The sequence below is a fragment of the Protopterus annectens genome, chromosome 1.part0 (genome assembly GCF_019279795.1).
Source record: "Protopterus annectens isolate FY-2018-M chromosome 1.part0, PAN1.0, whole genome shotgun sequence".
Classification (NCBI taxonomy): domain Eukaryota; kingdom Metazoa; phylum Chordata; order Ceratodontiformes; family Protopteridae; genus Protopterus; species Protopterus annectens.
In genome coordinates, this window is record NC_056725.1 from 407671678 (window position 1) to 407689271 (window position 17594).

The 17594-nt window shown below is 42.5% G+C and overlaps 1 protein-coding gene across 1 annotated transcript in view; it reads right to left on the reverse strand.

Moving 5' to 3' along the window:
- PEX6 (peroxisomal biogenesis factor 6) overlaps positions 1-17594 on the reverse strand; it is a 737640-nt gene that overhangs the window by 369829 nt on the left and 350217 nt on the right. The window contains exons 8-9 of the mRNA XM_044060276.1: positions 11852-12047; positions 10554-10630 (exon numbers count right to left, since the gene is read on the reverse strand). Of these exons, the coding sequence (XP_043916211.1) occupies positions 10554-10630; positions 11852-12047 (273 nt within the window). The remainder of the gene's footprint in view (positions 1-10553; positions 10631-11851; positions 12048-17594) is intronic.

The following is a 17594-nucleotide window of genomic DNA, read 5'->3' on the forward strand; positions in this document are numbered from 1 at the left end:
GGTAAGTTGTTAGGCAAATCTTCACAAGCAGCACACACAGTTACACTTCCTCACACAGTCCCTCAAATTTCAGAAGTAAATATTTAAGCAGTACACCAATACTGAGTCAGAACTTAAGTCCCTTTCACAGAAAGTGCACTGAGTGACAGAAATGAAGGTCAGTTATCAGCAAGTGTACATTAGCACCAAACATAAAATACATTTCTAGATGCTTAAATATATCTTCAGGTAAAATGTCAAGAATCAAATAATGAAGGTACACTGTCACAAAGTGCATAAAAGCACAAGAACACTCAAATGGTGTTTGAATGAGATAAAAACACTTCCCAATCTTTAAACCCTTACACTTCAGCTTAAATGTCTCAAAAGCAGCACATTTTTCTCACAAAACAGCACCAGTATTCAATACTAAGCCAAGTTTTAAAAATAGCAGTTTCTGCCAAGAAACTTGTGATATTTGTAAAATTGCCTATATTCTTCAGAAAATAAAAAAAATAAATACATCAACAATATTTAAAAAGGCAATATCTTCTGTGCGGAAGAGTTCCCTTAGGAGTACGTAGCTGCTGGAAATTAAGCCTGTAACCTATTACTGCTCCTGTGAAGTCTCAGAGTTGTTTTTCCTTGAGGAGGCAAAAAAGCGCTGAAGTTATCTACACTCTGATTTCCATCAGCAATCATGCAGATGGTAAGTGTGGGAGGGACTCACAGCTTTTTGAAGACTGGGTGGTTGATGCATCCTGGGAAAGATACAACCCAAATAACCAAAGGCTACTGCAGCAGTGAGAAGCACAAATGCTGGTAATTATTTTGACAGAATATAAGCTGACTGGACAGACCAATCAACATACCTGTGGTCAAGCATGCATTACTCACAGAAAGCTATTTGGTAGCTGTGCTGAAATAAAGATCAAAAATAACCATTTTTTTCAACCTTGCTTTTGTTTGTGTCTTTCGGCTTTTCCCAGTTAGGGGTCGCCACGGTGGAACTCCGGTCCACTAATGATTGGCAGTTGATTTTTACGTGCCGAGTTACCAGCTCTGACGCACAACCTTCAACGAAGGTACGCCCATTCACGCATGTCTCCACGTAGACGATGCTCTAGAGAATCGAACCAGAACACACACACACATCAATAACAAGCATACCTCTAGGGTGGTCAAACAGGATGGAGTGCTGGACTGCCTCCACCTTCAGATCACCATAGACAAAACCCTGTACCATATCCTAGACAGCTATTGGTCACCCTCCGTGTCTCAGAAACTAACAATGCATACTTGAACCTACTGGAGAAACTTACAATCAAACCTAACATCCTCCTCATGGGAGACTTTACCCTCTATAGAATGGGAATCCTACACTGCCTCAAATCTACAGGTACAGAGATTCTTGGACTTTGTAAATACAAACACCATTAACAAAATAGCGAATACGTGCATTACGGGCTCCAACATACTGGAGCTTGTGTTCCTAAACATGGGAGAATACTGCACCCCTCCCAAAGTCTCATCCTCCCTGGCTGGTCCGATCACAAGTTGTCTTCTTCGAAATCAAAACCAACTCCATAATCCCACTAAAAATGGTAACAGGAAATTTTCCAATGCAAATTACTGATTATTAACTGACGGTTTGTCAAAATTCAATCCCCATCAAACCCTGAGATCAGAGCAGCCTATGCTTAATTGCTCTCAGAGAATCAGTACAACCATGTCAATGGCTGCATAGAGGCTGCTGTACCTACCAGAAGTAAGCCCAGGACTAGCCCCAGAAAAAACGATCTGGTGGCATCCCAAATTAAATACGGTATACGACAAAAGGAAAAAAAAATCAGGAAGGGTAATTCTCATAAAGATAAAAACTCTCTCATCAAACTTAATAGTCAACTAAGAGGGCTAATTAGGTCAAGCAACAACAAATTAGATGTTAAGTTCACCGTCCTGGTGAAAGATAACCATAAGGCCTTCCTAAGCTATGTCAGAAACCTCAAGGGCAGCACAAAGCAATGTGATATAGTAGTAGTTAATGATGCCACATTCACTCTGCATGGCGATATAGAGTAGACAAATTCAGTTCTAATGTTACCCCCTCTCACCCCAACCATTCCCCAAAATGTACCCTCAATCTTAACCCCTCCAACTATAACTAGGGATCATGTACTGGCTGTGATCAGTAAAGCCAAGAACACGGTCTCAATGAACCCCAATAACATCCTAGGATGTCTCCTGAACAGTCTAAATATGGCTATTATTTAACTATAGTCTTAAAACATGCTTTGTGCCACGTGAATGGAGGACTGCAACGGTCACCCCCCCCCCTTCAAAAGGGAGCATTTTCATCAGATCCTGGAAACTATAGACCCATTAAGCTGACTAATCTTATTTGTAAAGACATGGAAAGAATTATCATGGAAATTATTAACAAGGACATTGGACACTGCAAGACACTGGATCCATCCTAGTTTAGCTTTGTCAAAGGCAGGCTATGCTTACTAAATCTGGTGGACCTCTCTGAAAAGGTTACTAAGGCAATGGAGGAGAGGAAAACTGTGCATACTGCCTACCTAGATCTGGCTAAAGAATTTGATAAAATAACCCACTCGGGCAACATTAAACTTATGGAACTAGCTATAAACCCCTTTATAACATGCCGGAGAGTTAGCTGGCTCACTGATAGAGCCCAGGAGGTTAGAATTGGTGAGGTCACCTCCAACAAAAGCCAGACACTAGTGGATTCCCCCAGGGTTTCTGCTAGACCCAATTTTCTTTGGCATCTACTTCTCGGATGACAAAGCCAATGTCAAAGGCCTCTGGCTAGCCAAGTTCATAGATGACTGCAAAAGTACAGTTTTGTACCTACCATAAATGTAGATGTCCGATAGGTATGCATCTGCAGTCATAACATATGGGTTGTCCTGCCTCAGGCAGCCCTTCGGTCGGCCGGATTCCAAAGTCTGGGTCTGGCCTCGGCTGATGTCGCACTTTCCCCGACGTCAGAGCTTCTGGGGTATAAAGGCATCAGCCGACGCCATTTTCCTCAGTGTTTCTTGCCCCAGATGCCAGGTGCCCTCTAGGAAGGCTAAATTTGGATAATGCTGAAAAGTTCCAAACAGTAGCAAATTATATACAGGTATATATATATATATATATATATATATATATATATATACAAACAAACAAATACACCATAATAGATTCCCCCAGTTAGCTGAAAGGGGTAAGCACCCTAGGAAACCACAGAGGGAAGGAGGGTGGGTAATCCTGACTGCAGATGCATACCTATCGGACATCTACATTTATGGTAGGTACAAAACTGTACTATGTCCTTCAAGGATGCATCTGCAGTCATAACATATGGGTAGAATACCATAGCCAAACTGGGGGAGGAGGTAGTAAGAGAAGGATGGTGTAGTTAAAATCCCCTGCACAACTGCAGTTGCAAACCCTGCTCGGGATCTGGAGTATAAAGGTAGATTGTAATGCTTGGCAAATGTATGTACGGAGCTCCAAGTAGCAGCTTCTAAAATGTCCTTGGTAGCCACCCCTCGTAGGAAAGCTGTAGGGGTGGCTGTGGCCCTTGTGGAATGAGGCCTGATATTTTCAGGAGCTGTCTTTCCATGAAAGGAGTAGCAAAAACGAATGCAATTTCCTATCCATTTTGAAATTGTCTGTTTGGAAATTGCTCTTCCTTGCACCCCAGTTGCATATGCTACAAAAAGTTGGTCAGTTTTCTGTTGGTTTTAGTTCTGTCCAGATAGTAGCGTAGCTGTCTGTGTATATCCAAGGTGTGCAAAGTTTCTCTCCTTTGTTCTGTGGGTTAGGGAAGAAAGTAGGCAAATGAATAGCTTGGTTCAAGGATACCCTGGATACCACCTTTGGCATGAAAGTAGGATTGGTTCTCAGTGGCACTCTATCCTGGTGGAAAATAAGAAAAGGCTGCACTGCCATTAATGCCTGTAACTCGGATACTCTTCTTGCTGAAGTGATTGCCAGAAGAAAAGCAATTTTCCAAGATAGAAACTGTAGGTCTGCTGATGCTGCTGGTTCAAAAGGAGGTAGTGTCAATTTTTCCAGCACAAAATTGAGATCCCATGCAGGTAGAGGGGGTCTCCTTGGAGGTTTAACATTTTGATCCCTCTCAAAAATTGTCTGAGCAGAGGGTGAGAGAAGATAGGTGGATCCATATTGTATTCTGCTGAAATTGCTGAAGCATGAATCTTAATGGAGGAGTAAGACAGGCCATTGTGGAACAATTCTGCTAAGTACTCTAGGATGTGTGCTAGGTTTGCCACTGAGACATCTGTGCCCTTTGATGTGCTCCAAATGAGGAATCTCTTCCATTTAGCTGAGTATGTCTTCCTTGTGGAAGGTCTGCGAGCCTCCAGGATAATGTCCTTCACCCTCTGAGATAAAACAGTTTGGTTTGGTTTTAAGGAAATTTCCAGGCAGTTAGTTGCAATGTTTTCAAGTTTGGATGCAGGGTCTTGAAATTGTTCTGCGTTAGAAGAAGAGGCCATAGGGGAAGAGGCCATGAGTTCGCCTGAGACATGCTTCTCAGTAGCGGATACCAGTGTTGCCTTGGCCAGTCCAGAGCTATTAGTATCACCTTTGGCTGTTCCTCCCTGATCTTCAGTAGAACCTTGTACATCAATGGGAGAGGTGGAAAGGCATATACTGTTAGGGCATTCCAGCTGAAAGAGAGAGAGTCCACCCTCCAGGCTTGTGGGTGGAATGTCCTTGAGCAGAATTTTTTCAGTTGGTGGTTGAGTGGGGAGGCGAACAGATCTATCTCTGGCATTCCCCATTTCTTTGTTATGAGTTTGAAGATGTCTGGATGCAGCATCCATTCGTATGCATCCGTGGTAGTTCTGCTTAAACTGTCTGCTAGTGTATTTTCTTTTCCTGGTACGAATTTGGCCTGTAGCTGGATATTGAGATTCAGGCATAGGTTCCACAGATTCATTGCCATCCGGCACAGAGGGTAGGAATGTGTGCCTCCCTGTTTGTTTATGTACCACATGACCGTGGTGTTGTCTGTCCTTATTAACAGATGTCCTTGCTGGAGGAATGGTTTGAATGCCTCGATTGCATGCCTCACTGCCAGCATTTCCTTTTGGTTTATGTGCATGCTTAGCTGCCCTTGAGGCCATAGGCCTTGGATGCATTTGTCCTGCATGTGTGCTCCCCATCCTTGGTCTGAGGCGTCCGTGGTGATGGTCTGCCTTGTTTTTGGTTTGTTGAAAGGCAACCCTCTGTTGGACTGGCAGGCCTGAGCCCACCACAGGAATTCCTTTTGAAGGCATGGAATGATTGGTATCATGGTTTCTAGGCTGTGACTGTGTTGAGACCATACATTCCTTAGGTACCATTGCAATTTTCTCATATGCAGCCTGGAATGTGGAATTAAGATTATGCTGGATGCCATGTAACCCAGGGCCTGCAGGACTTTCCTTGCAGTAAGCTGAGTTTGTCTTGTTAAAATCATGAAATAATCTGGAAGTTGTTTTTGTTTTTCTTCTGTGAGAAAAGCCATCTGAGTGATTGTGTCCAGATCCGCACCCAAAAAGGTTATCCTTTGGGATGGCACTAGTCTTGACTTTTGGATGTTGACTGTGTATCCCAAGGCCTGTAGCAGGAGTATGACATAGGCCAAGTCCTTTAACAATTTTTTCTTGTTGTCTGCTTGTATTAGGCAGTCGTCCAGGTATGGATAAATTTGAATTCCCTCAAGTCTGCAATGTGCAATTACTGATGCCAGGCATTTCGTGAATACTCTGGGCGCAGTAGATAAGCCAAAGGGCAATGCTGAGAATTGATAATGCTCTGATCCTGCAAGAAATTTGAGGTATCTTCTGCAATCTGGTCGGATAGGGACGTGCAGGTATGCCTCCTTGAGATCTAGAGTCACCAGCCAAGACTCCTTGCCCAGCATGGGAAGAAGTTGCTGTAGGGTCAGCATTTTGAATTTTGGCACAATGAGATGTGTTGAGCGCGGACAGGTGAGAATAGGCCTCCATTGGTTTCTTTTCTTGGTACCAGGAATAATCTGGAGTAAAATCCTTGGCCTTGTTCTGTAGATGGTACCCTTTCTATAGCTTTCATCTGAAGTAGTTTGCTGATTTGTCTTAAAGCCTCTGCCTTCTGGTTTGGTGGAAGGTTTGGCATTCCGCCTTTTGGCAAAGTGTGGAAGTAAAACCTGTATCCTTTGTCTATTGTTTGCAATGTCCATGTATCCTTTGTAATGCAATGCCAGTTTTTGGAGAATAAAGCCAGCTTTCCGCCCAAGGGAGCTTCCAGTTGATCCCTGGTAGGCGGAATCAGAGTCAAGTCATTGGGTCTGTCCTGTGGTAGTGGTTGTAGTTGTAGCTGTGGCACTACCCCTCTGGTTGGCAGGCTGCCACTGACGGCCCCTGTAGGCACCTCTTGATTGACCTCTGCCTCTAGGGCATCTGTTCCTGCCCCTCTGTGCTCTGGAGGTGTCTGGAAAGGACCAATTCTTTGTAGGGCAGTTTCTGCTGAACCTCAGAGGTTGGACCTGCAGGAATTCCTTGACTGTTTGCACAGATTTTGCTTTTTCTTCCACCTTCTTTAGAATCTCCTGTGCAGGGGAGCCAAATAAACTTTGTTTCTCCATTGGAGCATCGAGGAGTTTAGCCTTGACATAGTCTGGCAAAGATTGCTCCTTCAGCCAGGCATGCCTACGAATTACTGCCCCAGTCATAGCTGATCTAAATGAAGCCTCCAGTGCATCATAGCCACATTTTAAGAAATGATTACTGACCTGCTGAGAGTTGTGTACCAAATCCTGAAGGGATTTACGGTCTAAAGGTCCAGGAGAAGAAAGCTTCTTATTTAGCTGATCTAACAAAAATTCTTGGTACTGTATCATGGAATTGACAATTTAATGCCCTGGCAGAAAGAGTAGCAGACGTATAAACCTTTTTTCCCCATCTCTCTAATGCTCTAGACTCTCTTTCAGAGGGTAGGGGATTCTTGGCAGTAGCAGCTGCAACCCCTTTAGGGCCCTGAGAAATAGTTTCTGGGTCTGCAGCATGGGCTTTATACAGGTGGAAGTGAGAATCCGGGACCCTGTAATATCTGTCAGGTTTGGCAGAGGCCGGGGGAAGAGAATCAGTTGCAGTACTGACATCATTGTACACATCATCAATTACGGTCAAAACAGGAGGTATGGCTAAGGACCTATGCTGGGGCAAATGTAAAAAGGTCCTTAATCTTTTTCTAGAATCAGAGAAATCCTGACCCTGCCATTGAAAGTGTTCCCTCATGGAGTGTAAAGTCTCCCCAAAGGAAAATTCTTCTGGTGGGGAGGCCGAAGGAATAGAATCTTCTGCATCTGAATCCTCATAAGGCGAGTAGGCCCCTTCCTGATGGTCTGACAAATCAGATCCATCCATGGAGTAATCTGAGGAGACAGGTTCAGAGGGATCAGTCCTGGGCCTTTTGTCTGGAGGAGGTTGGGAGGCCCTGTCTGGGTGAGGTTGGGAACCCTAATTAAGGAAATGAGGGTCCTCAGCAAGACTGAGGATCTGAGAACTGGAGGAAGGCCTCTGGGAAGTAGATTTGGCAGGCAAAGTTTTTGAAAGTTTGGCAGCTTTTGCCCTGGAGAAGGCCTTAATAGACATAGAAGCTGGGGCCTAGCTGCCCCATCGTGCAGGAGTAGAAATGTCCAAAGGTATGGTGTCGGACAATTCTTGAGCACTAGCTTCGTAGGGAGTTCTGAAGTCGACTCAGCCGGGCCTCTCTGGCCTCGTGGTCGGAAGTATGGTTTCAGTAGTAGCAATAACCGTGGACTCTGTTTCAGCCGAATCGAGACACTTCGCGGTAGGCCTAGCTGTGGTTTCAGCGAAACCGCTGGGTCGCATGTTGGTCCTTTCCTTGCTTTTTGACCATATGCTAAGTCGAGTCTCTGACGGCATTTTATAAGCAAAAGCGGTTCCAAAAATTCCTCTGCAAACTCCGACCGATGTCTAAGAGTCCGTCGGTTGAAGGAGGCTGAGCTAAACAAGCTGATACGCCGTGGTCTGGGCTAAGCAAGGAAGGCAGTAAGAATGGAAATCCTTATGAGGTATTTGTTTCCACAAGTTAAACAATTATTTACTTTGTCTAACATCGGCTGAGGCAAGAAAGAGTCCCCAACGGGTACCAGCTTTTTCAAGTCTTGGTAGCTGAAATCTCTGGATCTGACCGACCGGCACTTGCGAACAGCTTCTGCCGGGCACCGCCGCAAGAAAGACTGAGGAAAATGGCGCTGCTGATGCCTTTATACCCCAGAAGCTCTGACGTCGGGGAAAGTGCGACATCAGCCGAGGCCAGAACCAGACTTTGGAATCCGGCCGACCGAAGGGCTGCCTGAGGCAGGACAACCCATATGTTATGACTGCAGATGCATCCTTGAAGGACATCTGGAAGCAGTTACTGAATCCCTCCAAGATGAGAGCACCCTTCAGGAAAGTTGAACACAGACAAATGCTTGGTGCAAAAGTCATGGCTTAAATCTCTATAATAAGAAATGCACTGCAGTACCTTTTGGGATGTCGGTCACCATTAAGCTGACTAGTCTTATTTGTAAAGACATGGGAAGAATTATCATGGAAATTATTAACAAGGACATAGGACACTGCAAGACACTGGATCCATACTAGTTTAGCTTTGTCAAAGGCAGGCTATGCTTACTAAATCTGGTGGACTTCTCTGAAAAGGTTACTAAGGCAATGGAGGAGAGGAAAACTGTGCATACTGCCTACCTAGATCTGGCTAAAGCATTTGATAAAATAACCCACTCGGGCATCATTAAACTTATGGAACTAGCTATAAACCCCTTTATAACATGACGGAGAGCTAGCTGGCTCACTGATACAGCCCAGGAGGTTAGAATTGGTGAGGTCACCTCCAGCAAAAGCCAGACACTAGTGGATTCCCCCAGGGTTTCTGCTAGACCAAATTTTCTTTGGCATCTACTTCTCGGATGTCAAAGTGTCAAAAACCTCTGGCTAGCCCAGTTCATAGATGACTGCAAATTGGAAGCAGTTACTGAATCCCTCCAAGATGAGAGCACCCTTCAGGAAAGTTGAACACAGACAAATGCTTGGTGCAAAAGTCATGGCTTAAATCTCTATAATATGAAATGCACTGCAGTACCTTTTGGGATGTCGGTCACCCTGGGTAATTACATCCTCAATAAAATGTCCCTAAAAGTTAATTCATTAGTCAGGGATCCGGGAACTCATGTAGATAGTAGCCTAGCCTTTGACCAACATGTGTCCAAGGTAGTAAGAAAGTCCTTCTATGTTGCTCAACTTATAAGCAAAGGCATGGCATCTAGGTCTAGACAGGTCTTCACAGCACTGTACTCAACCTTCAACAGACCCATCATACAGTACAATGCTCCTTTTGATATGTACCTGATCAGACACATGCAGTAACAGGAATGTCCAGAAATGTTCCTTACAAAAAGAACACATGAAATAAAAACAACATCCTATTGTGATCACCTCAAAGCCCTGGCTCATACAGAATTCTGAAAGGTGATCTTTGCACAAGACATCCCTGGGCCCTCTTTTGATGAGGCTTTCGCATATCCTCAAAAAAAAAAAAAAAAAAAAAAGTCACAACTACTAGATTAATAGACCGAAACTTTGCTTGCAACATAAATAGGACATATTGGAGAGACAGATAAGTTTCTCAGAGAATCAGAGCAGGCTCCTGTCCATTTGGAGCAGAGTTCCTCCCTATCCATATTTAAGTGCAACTTGGACCAATGAATGGGTAAACTGGAATTTCACACCTGGGCTGGTGCCTATGTCTCTGATGGACACAGTTAATTGGTAAATCACCCCCTATATAAAACAAATTTGTGGGCCACTTGCACAACTGGGCTTATAATGGCCCTAGTGGTCATTAGCCTATTACATACCTATGAACCTCACCCATTCATGTAATCACAACTCTATTAAAACAATTCACAGTTACAAAAATGAAAGGAGTCACACTGGTGTGGTTGTTTGCTGTCAAAATACATTTGGAAGGGAAGTGGCAGCAATAGCACTCAGAGATGCACCATGCAGGCATTCTCACATTCATACACCACTATGATGTATATCCTAATCCAGCTCAACAGACTACAGCCAGCAAAAGCATATGAAAATAGTAAAATGTTCCATTATGTGCTGATGCAATTTTTAAAAAGTAAGAAACTTCTTTTAACATTTAAAAAATTTAAATATCATTGTATAGTAGCAATATGTCAATTTTGGGCGTACGTAACATATATTTAACCATAGCTGGTTTTATCTCATCACTGGGTTCTGTTATCCATATGACCCAAACCCGAATGTAATGTACTGCTTATATAGTGCGAGTGTATGTTATCTTTACAATAGTTTTAAATGGGAAAGATCTGTCACTTGTAATTTATTATATGATTTAGGAAGTGCATTTGCTTTGTCAAACAGTAATGTTCACATTTCATTCAGCGCTGTGCACAGATCACATTAACATCTGCATTCCAGAATGGATTAAGTGGCATATTTACTCACCAGTGCTTCAGCACCCTTGAACAGGCAGCTCTAGCCGTGTAAGAAAGTAGTGTACAATAATCACCCAAGACAAAACCCTGAAAAAAAAAAACCAGGATATAGCTGTGAAAATAGCAGACCTAGCAATATGTCAATAATAACAAAGAAGTGTGTATGTATATATACATATATCAGTAAATATATATTTTTCCTCTATATGATTGAACTTTCTTAGTGTTGTGTTTAAAAACCGGCATTAAGTAGTTCAAACACACAGAAGACCAAATTTTGTTTCCTGATCTTTACACTCACACCCACCCCCAATTACACCAGCCTCAAAAACATCTGAATAGTGGCAATGTTACAGGCAGGTTTTTATTAAGGTAGGGTTAGGGTTGGGGGAAAGAGTAGTACTGGGGTTAGGGTTAGCACCAATTCCTAAGATGGGCAGGCTTATCATTGCCCCCTCCCCCAACTCTAACCCTACACCTTACCTTAATAAAAATCTTCCCCTAATACTGCCATTGCATAAGATACACTCACACAAACAAACATGCACTAACAACTTTACATCATCCCCTTACCTAACCCTGACACCAGCACTAAAATAAACACACACAAACACGTAGCACCCATCCATGTGAAGCTGACATAGAAATCAAAAGTATTTCAGTACAATTTGACTCTACTTGCATTTACGAAGAATTTGCTAATGATAACACATACAACTGAAAAATGTGTGCAAGTTCTATTGCAAACTACAAGCATTTTCAAAGGCAACGTGGAAAAGTATCTATAAAACTGAGCGGGATGAGTAAAAGGGATATTTTTTGCCAGGACAACAACCAAAGATAGGTGAAACACTAACATTCTTCAATCACAGGATAACAGCTGTATCAACAAGAGGATTTAGTGGCAAAAACTGAACAGCTACATGCATATTCAACCTTACAATAGCATATGATAACCATGAAGAGTGAGAAATGAGTGCAAGAGAAAAATTAGACTAAAATGAACAAAGTGGATAAAAAAAAAGGAAAACACCCAATGTGTAAACTACTGCAGAAATTCTCTTTTAAGCAAGAGTTAAATCTGATACTTTTATACCAAAACAGGAAGACAGATAAATAAGTCAGCCCACATTTTATCCTGTTTATCAGAATTCTCTTTCAGAAATAAATCCCAGTGTTCTCATCCAACCACTTTACTTCCCAGCAGTTGCCATACTCTGTTTAACACCAAGTTTCTCCTATTTCTTGCATTGCTGCTTAACAATTAACCATTATATCCAAGTCCCCTGGCAAGCTCATCATACTTACAGCAGTGTGTTTAGCCAACTTGTTCAAATTCACATCTTTGCCAAGTGGAATAGTGGACGTAAGTGCCCCCAACATTGCTCTTCTTTGTTCTTCCATTGGTGTGTCCACTGTAACCTCATGAAGGAAGGCAGTCTGCACATCTACCAGCAGTTCTCTGTGACCACTGGCTGTGCCAATAACTACTACAGGATAGCCACTGTCAAGATAGGAAACAAAGAAATCCACCATGTTAAGAGCGACAACTTCCACTATTGGAGATCTGTATAAAAGTACAGAAATGGAGCTTATTAGTGCGCATTTCTAGTATTACACAAACATCTCATGGCAAATTAAGGCAAAGGCACTACACAACCCAGCTGTTAAATCAACGGTTTGTGAAGCTGGTAACCTGGTTCTGAATACCAAAAAAGTCAAACTTATATGTGTTACAGGGAACAAGTCAAACAAAGATGCCCAGTAGCAGATCATCATCAAGGCAGAGTCACTTGCACTAGGTACCATTAATAAAAGCCTAGGGCTACCTACAAGTCTTGACGATCATGACGTGAGTTCTCTCAGAGAATCATTTACAATCATAAAAGAAGACAATTGGACACCTTTCTTCCAAGAAATGATGTAACAGTGATAAGAACTGCAACCAATGATTCAGGTCTGACACTGCTTTAGAAAAAAAAAGCAACTTGATGCTTATTTAAATTTCAGCTTTTAACACCTAATCTTAGAAATCAGGAGCTTCTGTGGAAGTATCTGCTTTCATTTCAATTGTTACATACATTTAGCTTTCATCTGATCAGTCTCCCTGAACATGATGGCTTCATTTAATTTTATTAGCAACTTGGTTTTGAGGCATATATCGATGTCATTTTTGAAAGTGACTAATATATATCTAAGTATTTACCCAAACAGTGTTAGCTTTGCAGGCCTTTAAGGTCAATGAGCTAATGTGCAGAATTAACCTGGAACAAAATATCTAATTATGGCTTATCTGTGTGTTATACATCTGAGTTGGCCTACGTTTAGAAATAGCCATTTACCAAGTGTGCCTAGATATTATCTTATATATGCCCCTGAAATACTATAGAATCTGACATGCACAGACACAGGTATATATAACCCATAAAGACTAGGTATCTTGAAAGCAATGTGTGAATAGACTCATACACTGCCCATAAAGATCAAGTGTTCTGCAGGTATACACATTACTGGTATGTGCAGGTTTATAATGTCACCCAATGCCAACAATTAATATAAGAGGGTAAAGCCTGCACTGATGGCATAAAGGGATAAAGTCATGACTATGGTGCTAGCAACTCAACCTTGGACTGCATCTTGGGTGCCTGACAGTGGAGGATGGAAGAAACGTTGATTATGGCAAGGTGTGTGTCTCATGGACGGGAAGAGGCCATAACATGAAGAGATAGCTGTGATGGAAGTGTGGGCTAGCCTGGTGGTGAATCATTTCAATGTTTGGGGTCAATGCATTCCCAAGACTACACCTCATTTCCTGTTCAGTCTAGAAAAGACATCACCACACAGGGGGATGAGTTAGGCCAATAATCCTAGAATAAGGCATTCTGCCTCTGTGAGTAGCAATATACACTCTTAGTCCCACTATTTTCTCCAGGACGTGACAGTTATGGACCAGAGGATCTAGACAGCCCAGTTGAGAGGGTGCAAACATCAGGCATCCTTTAAGGGATGCTTTGCACACACCATGGAGAGAGTATAAGGGGTTTATATTGAAACATGCTGCAGTAAAAGACTGTTAGACCTACAAATAAAGACACCCTGCATGTGCAAAAAAAAAAAAATGCATACTACATGAAAGCTTTATTTCTTATAAGTGACACCACATAATATGTCAAGAGAGGTGATGGGCCTTCATACCACACTATTACCTCAAACAAAAATGATAAATCTAGGTGGTTGGTCTTAGAGTGTATTCCACATTAGCAATGCTTCCTTGGGGTATAACACACATCAGCCAAATACAAATACGTTTCACAAAAAAACAGCTGCACAGCTGGGTTATGAACAGTGTTTTTTTTCTGAATATCACCCACCTCATTCAGTACAGTGCCTTACAGAGTATAGCTTATCAAAAGTAACCATCTTGACTGTTAACTACTGTGTTTACAGGCGCACACACCAATTTAGAAAAGGCTAACAATACTGTTCAGAACCACAAACCCTTTCATATTTATGGTATTTCAGCACCATTAGCTTTACCATTCTAGCATACCAAGGTTGCAGACTTAAAAATAAGCCAGCAGCACTCTAATGTCTTATGGTAGGTTAGGTAAAGCAGTTTATTCATCCTTAAACACATTAATAACCCACCATCAATAAACAACATTGAAACCGAGTAAATGAAGTTCCTCTTTTAAAATCTGACTGTGAAATAACTAAAATCCAAGCCTACAGGAACTTGGAATACTTGGGGACAACTACAAATAAACAGACAGTATAGGATGCCTCTTTGTCCAATGGAGAACATCTTTCACTTAGCAGAATATGTGTAATAATTAGAAGATTTCCTGACATCTTAAGAAACCTCTGAGCTTCCAATGTCAAATGGAATCGGCAGGTTTTAAAGAACAGCAAAACTCACAAATGGAGCCAGCTAACTTCCAACAAAGGAGAACTTTTTGGCTTGTACTGGGATAGTTTTCTATGCTGTCAAAAACTTATGGGCATGAAAATGTCCTCCTCTTAGGTATTACAGAATAAGGAACCTATATTTTGGTCTTGAATTACACACCAAGGTACACAAAATGAATTCTAACTATTTACTACAATGACAGATTATGCCTGGAAATTTCATCCTCAGTACCTATAGGATTAAGACTGGCAGAACTTAGCCAGACACTGAGAACTTTCCCATGTCACCTAATCTCTCCTCTTTTACCCACAATGCTCAGGAGTGAAGAACTATTCCAGATCTCAGAAGCTTGCTTGAGGCAGGAGTCTAAAATAAATGCAACCAATCAAATAAAAATAATACAAACACCTAAAAAATGCTGGTCAGACAGGAGGGAAGGAATGTAAAAAAAAATGGAACTACCAATCCAGATCAATCATTGCAGTAAGTACGTAAGTTCTGTATCTGGAATTGAAGCTCCGTACTCACTACTTGTATGACAGAGTCGCAAGGTAACCTCTTGAGTAGACACTCCTTGAAGAATTCCCTGGATCTAGAAATTAAATCTTATAGCATTTTGCAAATGCTCTAAAATCTGAGGAGTAAGTGGAATGGGGAGGAGGGTGCCATACAGGAGACCTGTGGCTCACTTCAGGATGACTGAATATTTGCAACATCTTTTCAAGGGAAGAAAAAGGGAAACAATTTGCTGTATCTGGCATTAGCTGGGGATGTAAAGACACTGTAGCAAGGCTTCCACCAATGCTGGAACAAAGTTTTGACTAAACAGCGGTAAACAGCTCAGCTGTGATGCATCAGAGAACAATGGCTGAGCCTGTTTGTTAATGAAATAGTTCCTCCCAGGACGTGAAATATTGCAAACACCCACTCACCAACTCTCATGGCCTTGCAGAAAAGGCAGTAAGAATGGGTTATTCAATGCTAATTTATATACCACACCACAGTCGTGATGTTGGTGTGCAAGGTTACAGCACCTGGTAGGGCAGAGTTTTGAAATGCTTGTAGTCAGAAGACCTGTCCTCATTTCCCAACAGTGATGCCCAAACAGTACTCTGTATCTATACCCATTGGAAAGCTTGCCCTTAACAATGCCATCCCAGTCTAATGGCTATATTAATGGATCTTAATGAACAACTCCACTAAATTCTGCGTCTGTACTGTAAACTCTCATAGATCAAAGTCAGTGGAGACCATGTAAATGGAAACTGTCATGAGTCCCAGAACCTTGACACAGTTTTAAGAACAGACCAGAGATCTGAAGAATCTGAGAGACAATTAACTGTACTGAGATAATTCTGTCTAGTGGAAGAAATACTTGACAAGCCACAGTGTCCATCCTGCATCTGATTAATGGATTATTTGGGAATCTACATTGTTCACAATTACCTCTAAAGACTGGAACAGAAACAGTCCTTAGAAATTGCCAGACTATCTGCTGAGGGAACAATTATGAGCCAGCTGCCCTGGTATGAAAAAAAAAGCAATGGTGACCCACAGCCTTGGGTGCACTGACACAACCACCACTCATTTAATGAACACCCAGGAGGCTAAGGTGAGGCTAAATGGCAGGGTCCAAAACTGAAAATGACAGGCTCCTATGTGGAAGCATAAGAACCACCATGACTCCTTTGCAGTCTTGCTATGCAGATAGGTGTCTTCCATGCCCAAACAGAACATCAAACCCACTTCATGGAGATACTGAAGGATGGACTGTACCATGACCATACAGGTGGCTTCTTTTAGAATTAAATGATTCAAGACACTCAAACTGAGGAATGGCCTGAGATCCTTCATATCCTTAGCCACCAAAAAGAAATGAGAGTAAAAGCCTAACCCTTGATTAAAGGATCATAGGAAGTTACTAGACTATTGGCCCTTACAAGCCTAGCCATGAACTTAGCCCATGTTCCGAAAAGTCAGCACCCAATGCTCCTGTCCAGTAGGGACACAGGTGGAATCCCAGGGGTGTATTTTCTGTTTTCCATCCAGTTATCCAGGTTGCACTTAAAAAGGGATAATGAGGTACTCTGCTTGACATGGAGAGGGAGTCTATTCCACAGAAGGGGGAGTATCTGGGACACAAATCTGTCCCACCAACAAGTCCTGTTGATGTCACAGACCAGGTTGAAGTCACGCATGCGGGTTAGTCAAGTGGGGCTTGACTTACAGATTTTCAGCAGTCCCATCAAGGCACCGTCTGAGATTCTTTGTATGCTAGACAGATGTCACCTCTGAGGAGTCTATATGAGACTGAGTAGAGGGGCAAGGCTTTTAGCCCATCTGTGTAGGGTAGATGTTTGAGGCCCTGGATTCTCCTGGTGAGGAACCTCTGTAGTCTCACCAGCTGCTGCATGTGCTTTTGTGAAGTACATGCCGAAAGGGGCATTGTACTCAATAATGGGTCTTATAAGGGAAGAATACAGGAAAGTTATGACCTCCTTGTCCCTGGATGAGATACCCTTCCTAATGAGGTAGGCCATGTACAAGGCCTTCCCGTACAATGGAGGCAATATGGTGGCCAAAGATCAGGTTACTATCAACCTGGGTGCCCAAGTCCCTCACGACTGATTGATAACATGGTCCTAAGCATGCAATGTGATAATTTATGGGGATGTTACTCTCCCCAAAGGGGATGATGATGCATTTTGTGGCATTGAGTTTGAGGCCAGGTTTATGGCAACAGTCATTTGCTTGGGTGAAACCCTCTTGGAGGATTGTCCACATCACTAAGGGAACTGATGACAGTGCCCAGCTTGCAGTCATCTGCAAACTTGGGCAGCTATAGCTCACTGGTTTTGGCCTGCTCCTCAGAAAACTATATCCCAAACAACAAAGGCCCCAAGGCCAATCCCTGGGGTACATCACTCTTTATGGGTCTACTACTTGAGGTTGCCTTCCCCTATTTTGACTAGGTGGGTTCTATCAGTGAGCCAGTTTGCTACCCATCTGCTAACATACGGATTAATGTCTACTTGAGAGAGTTTATCTATTATACCCGAGTGGGGAATAGTATCCAAGGCTTTGGGTAGGTCAAGGTAGGCGGTTTGCACTGTCTTCTCCTTGTCCATGGCTTTGGTGACT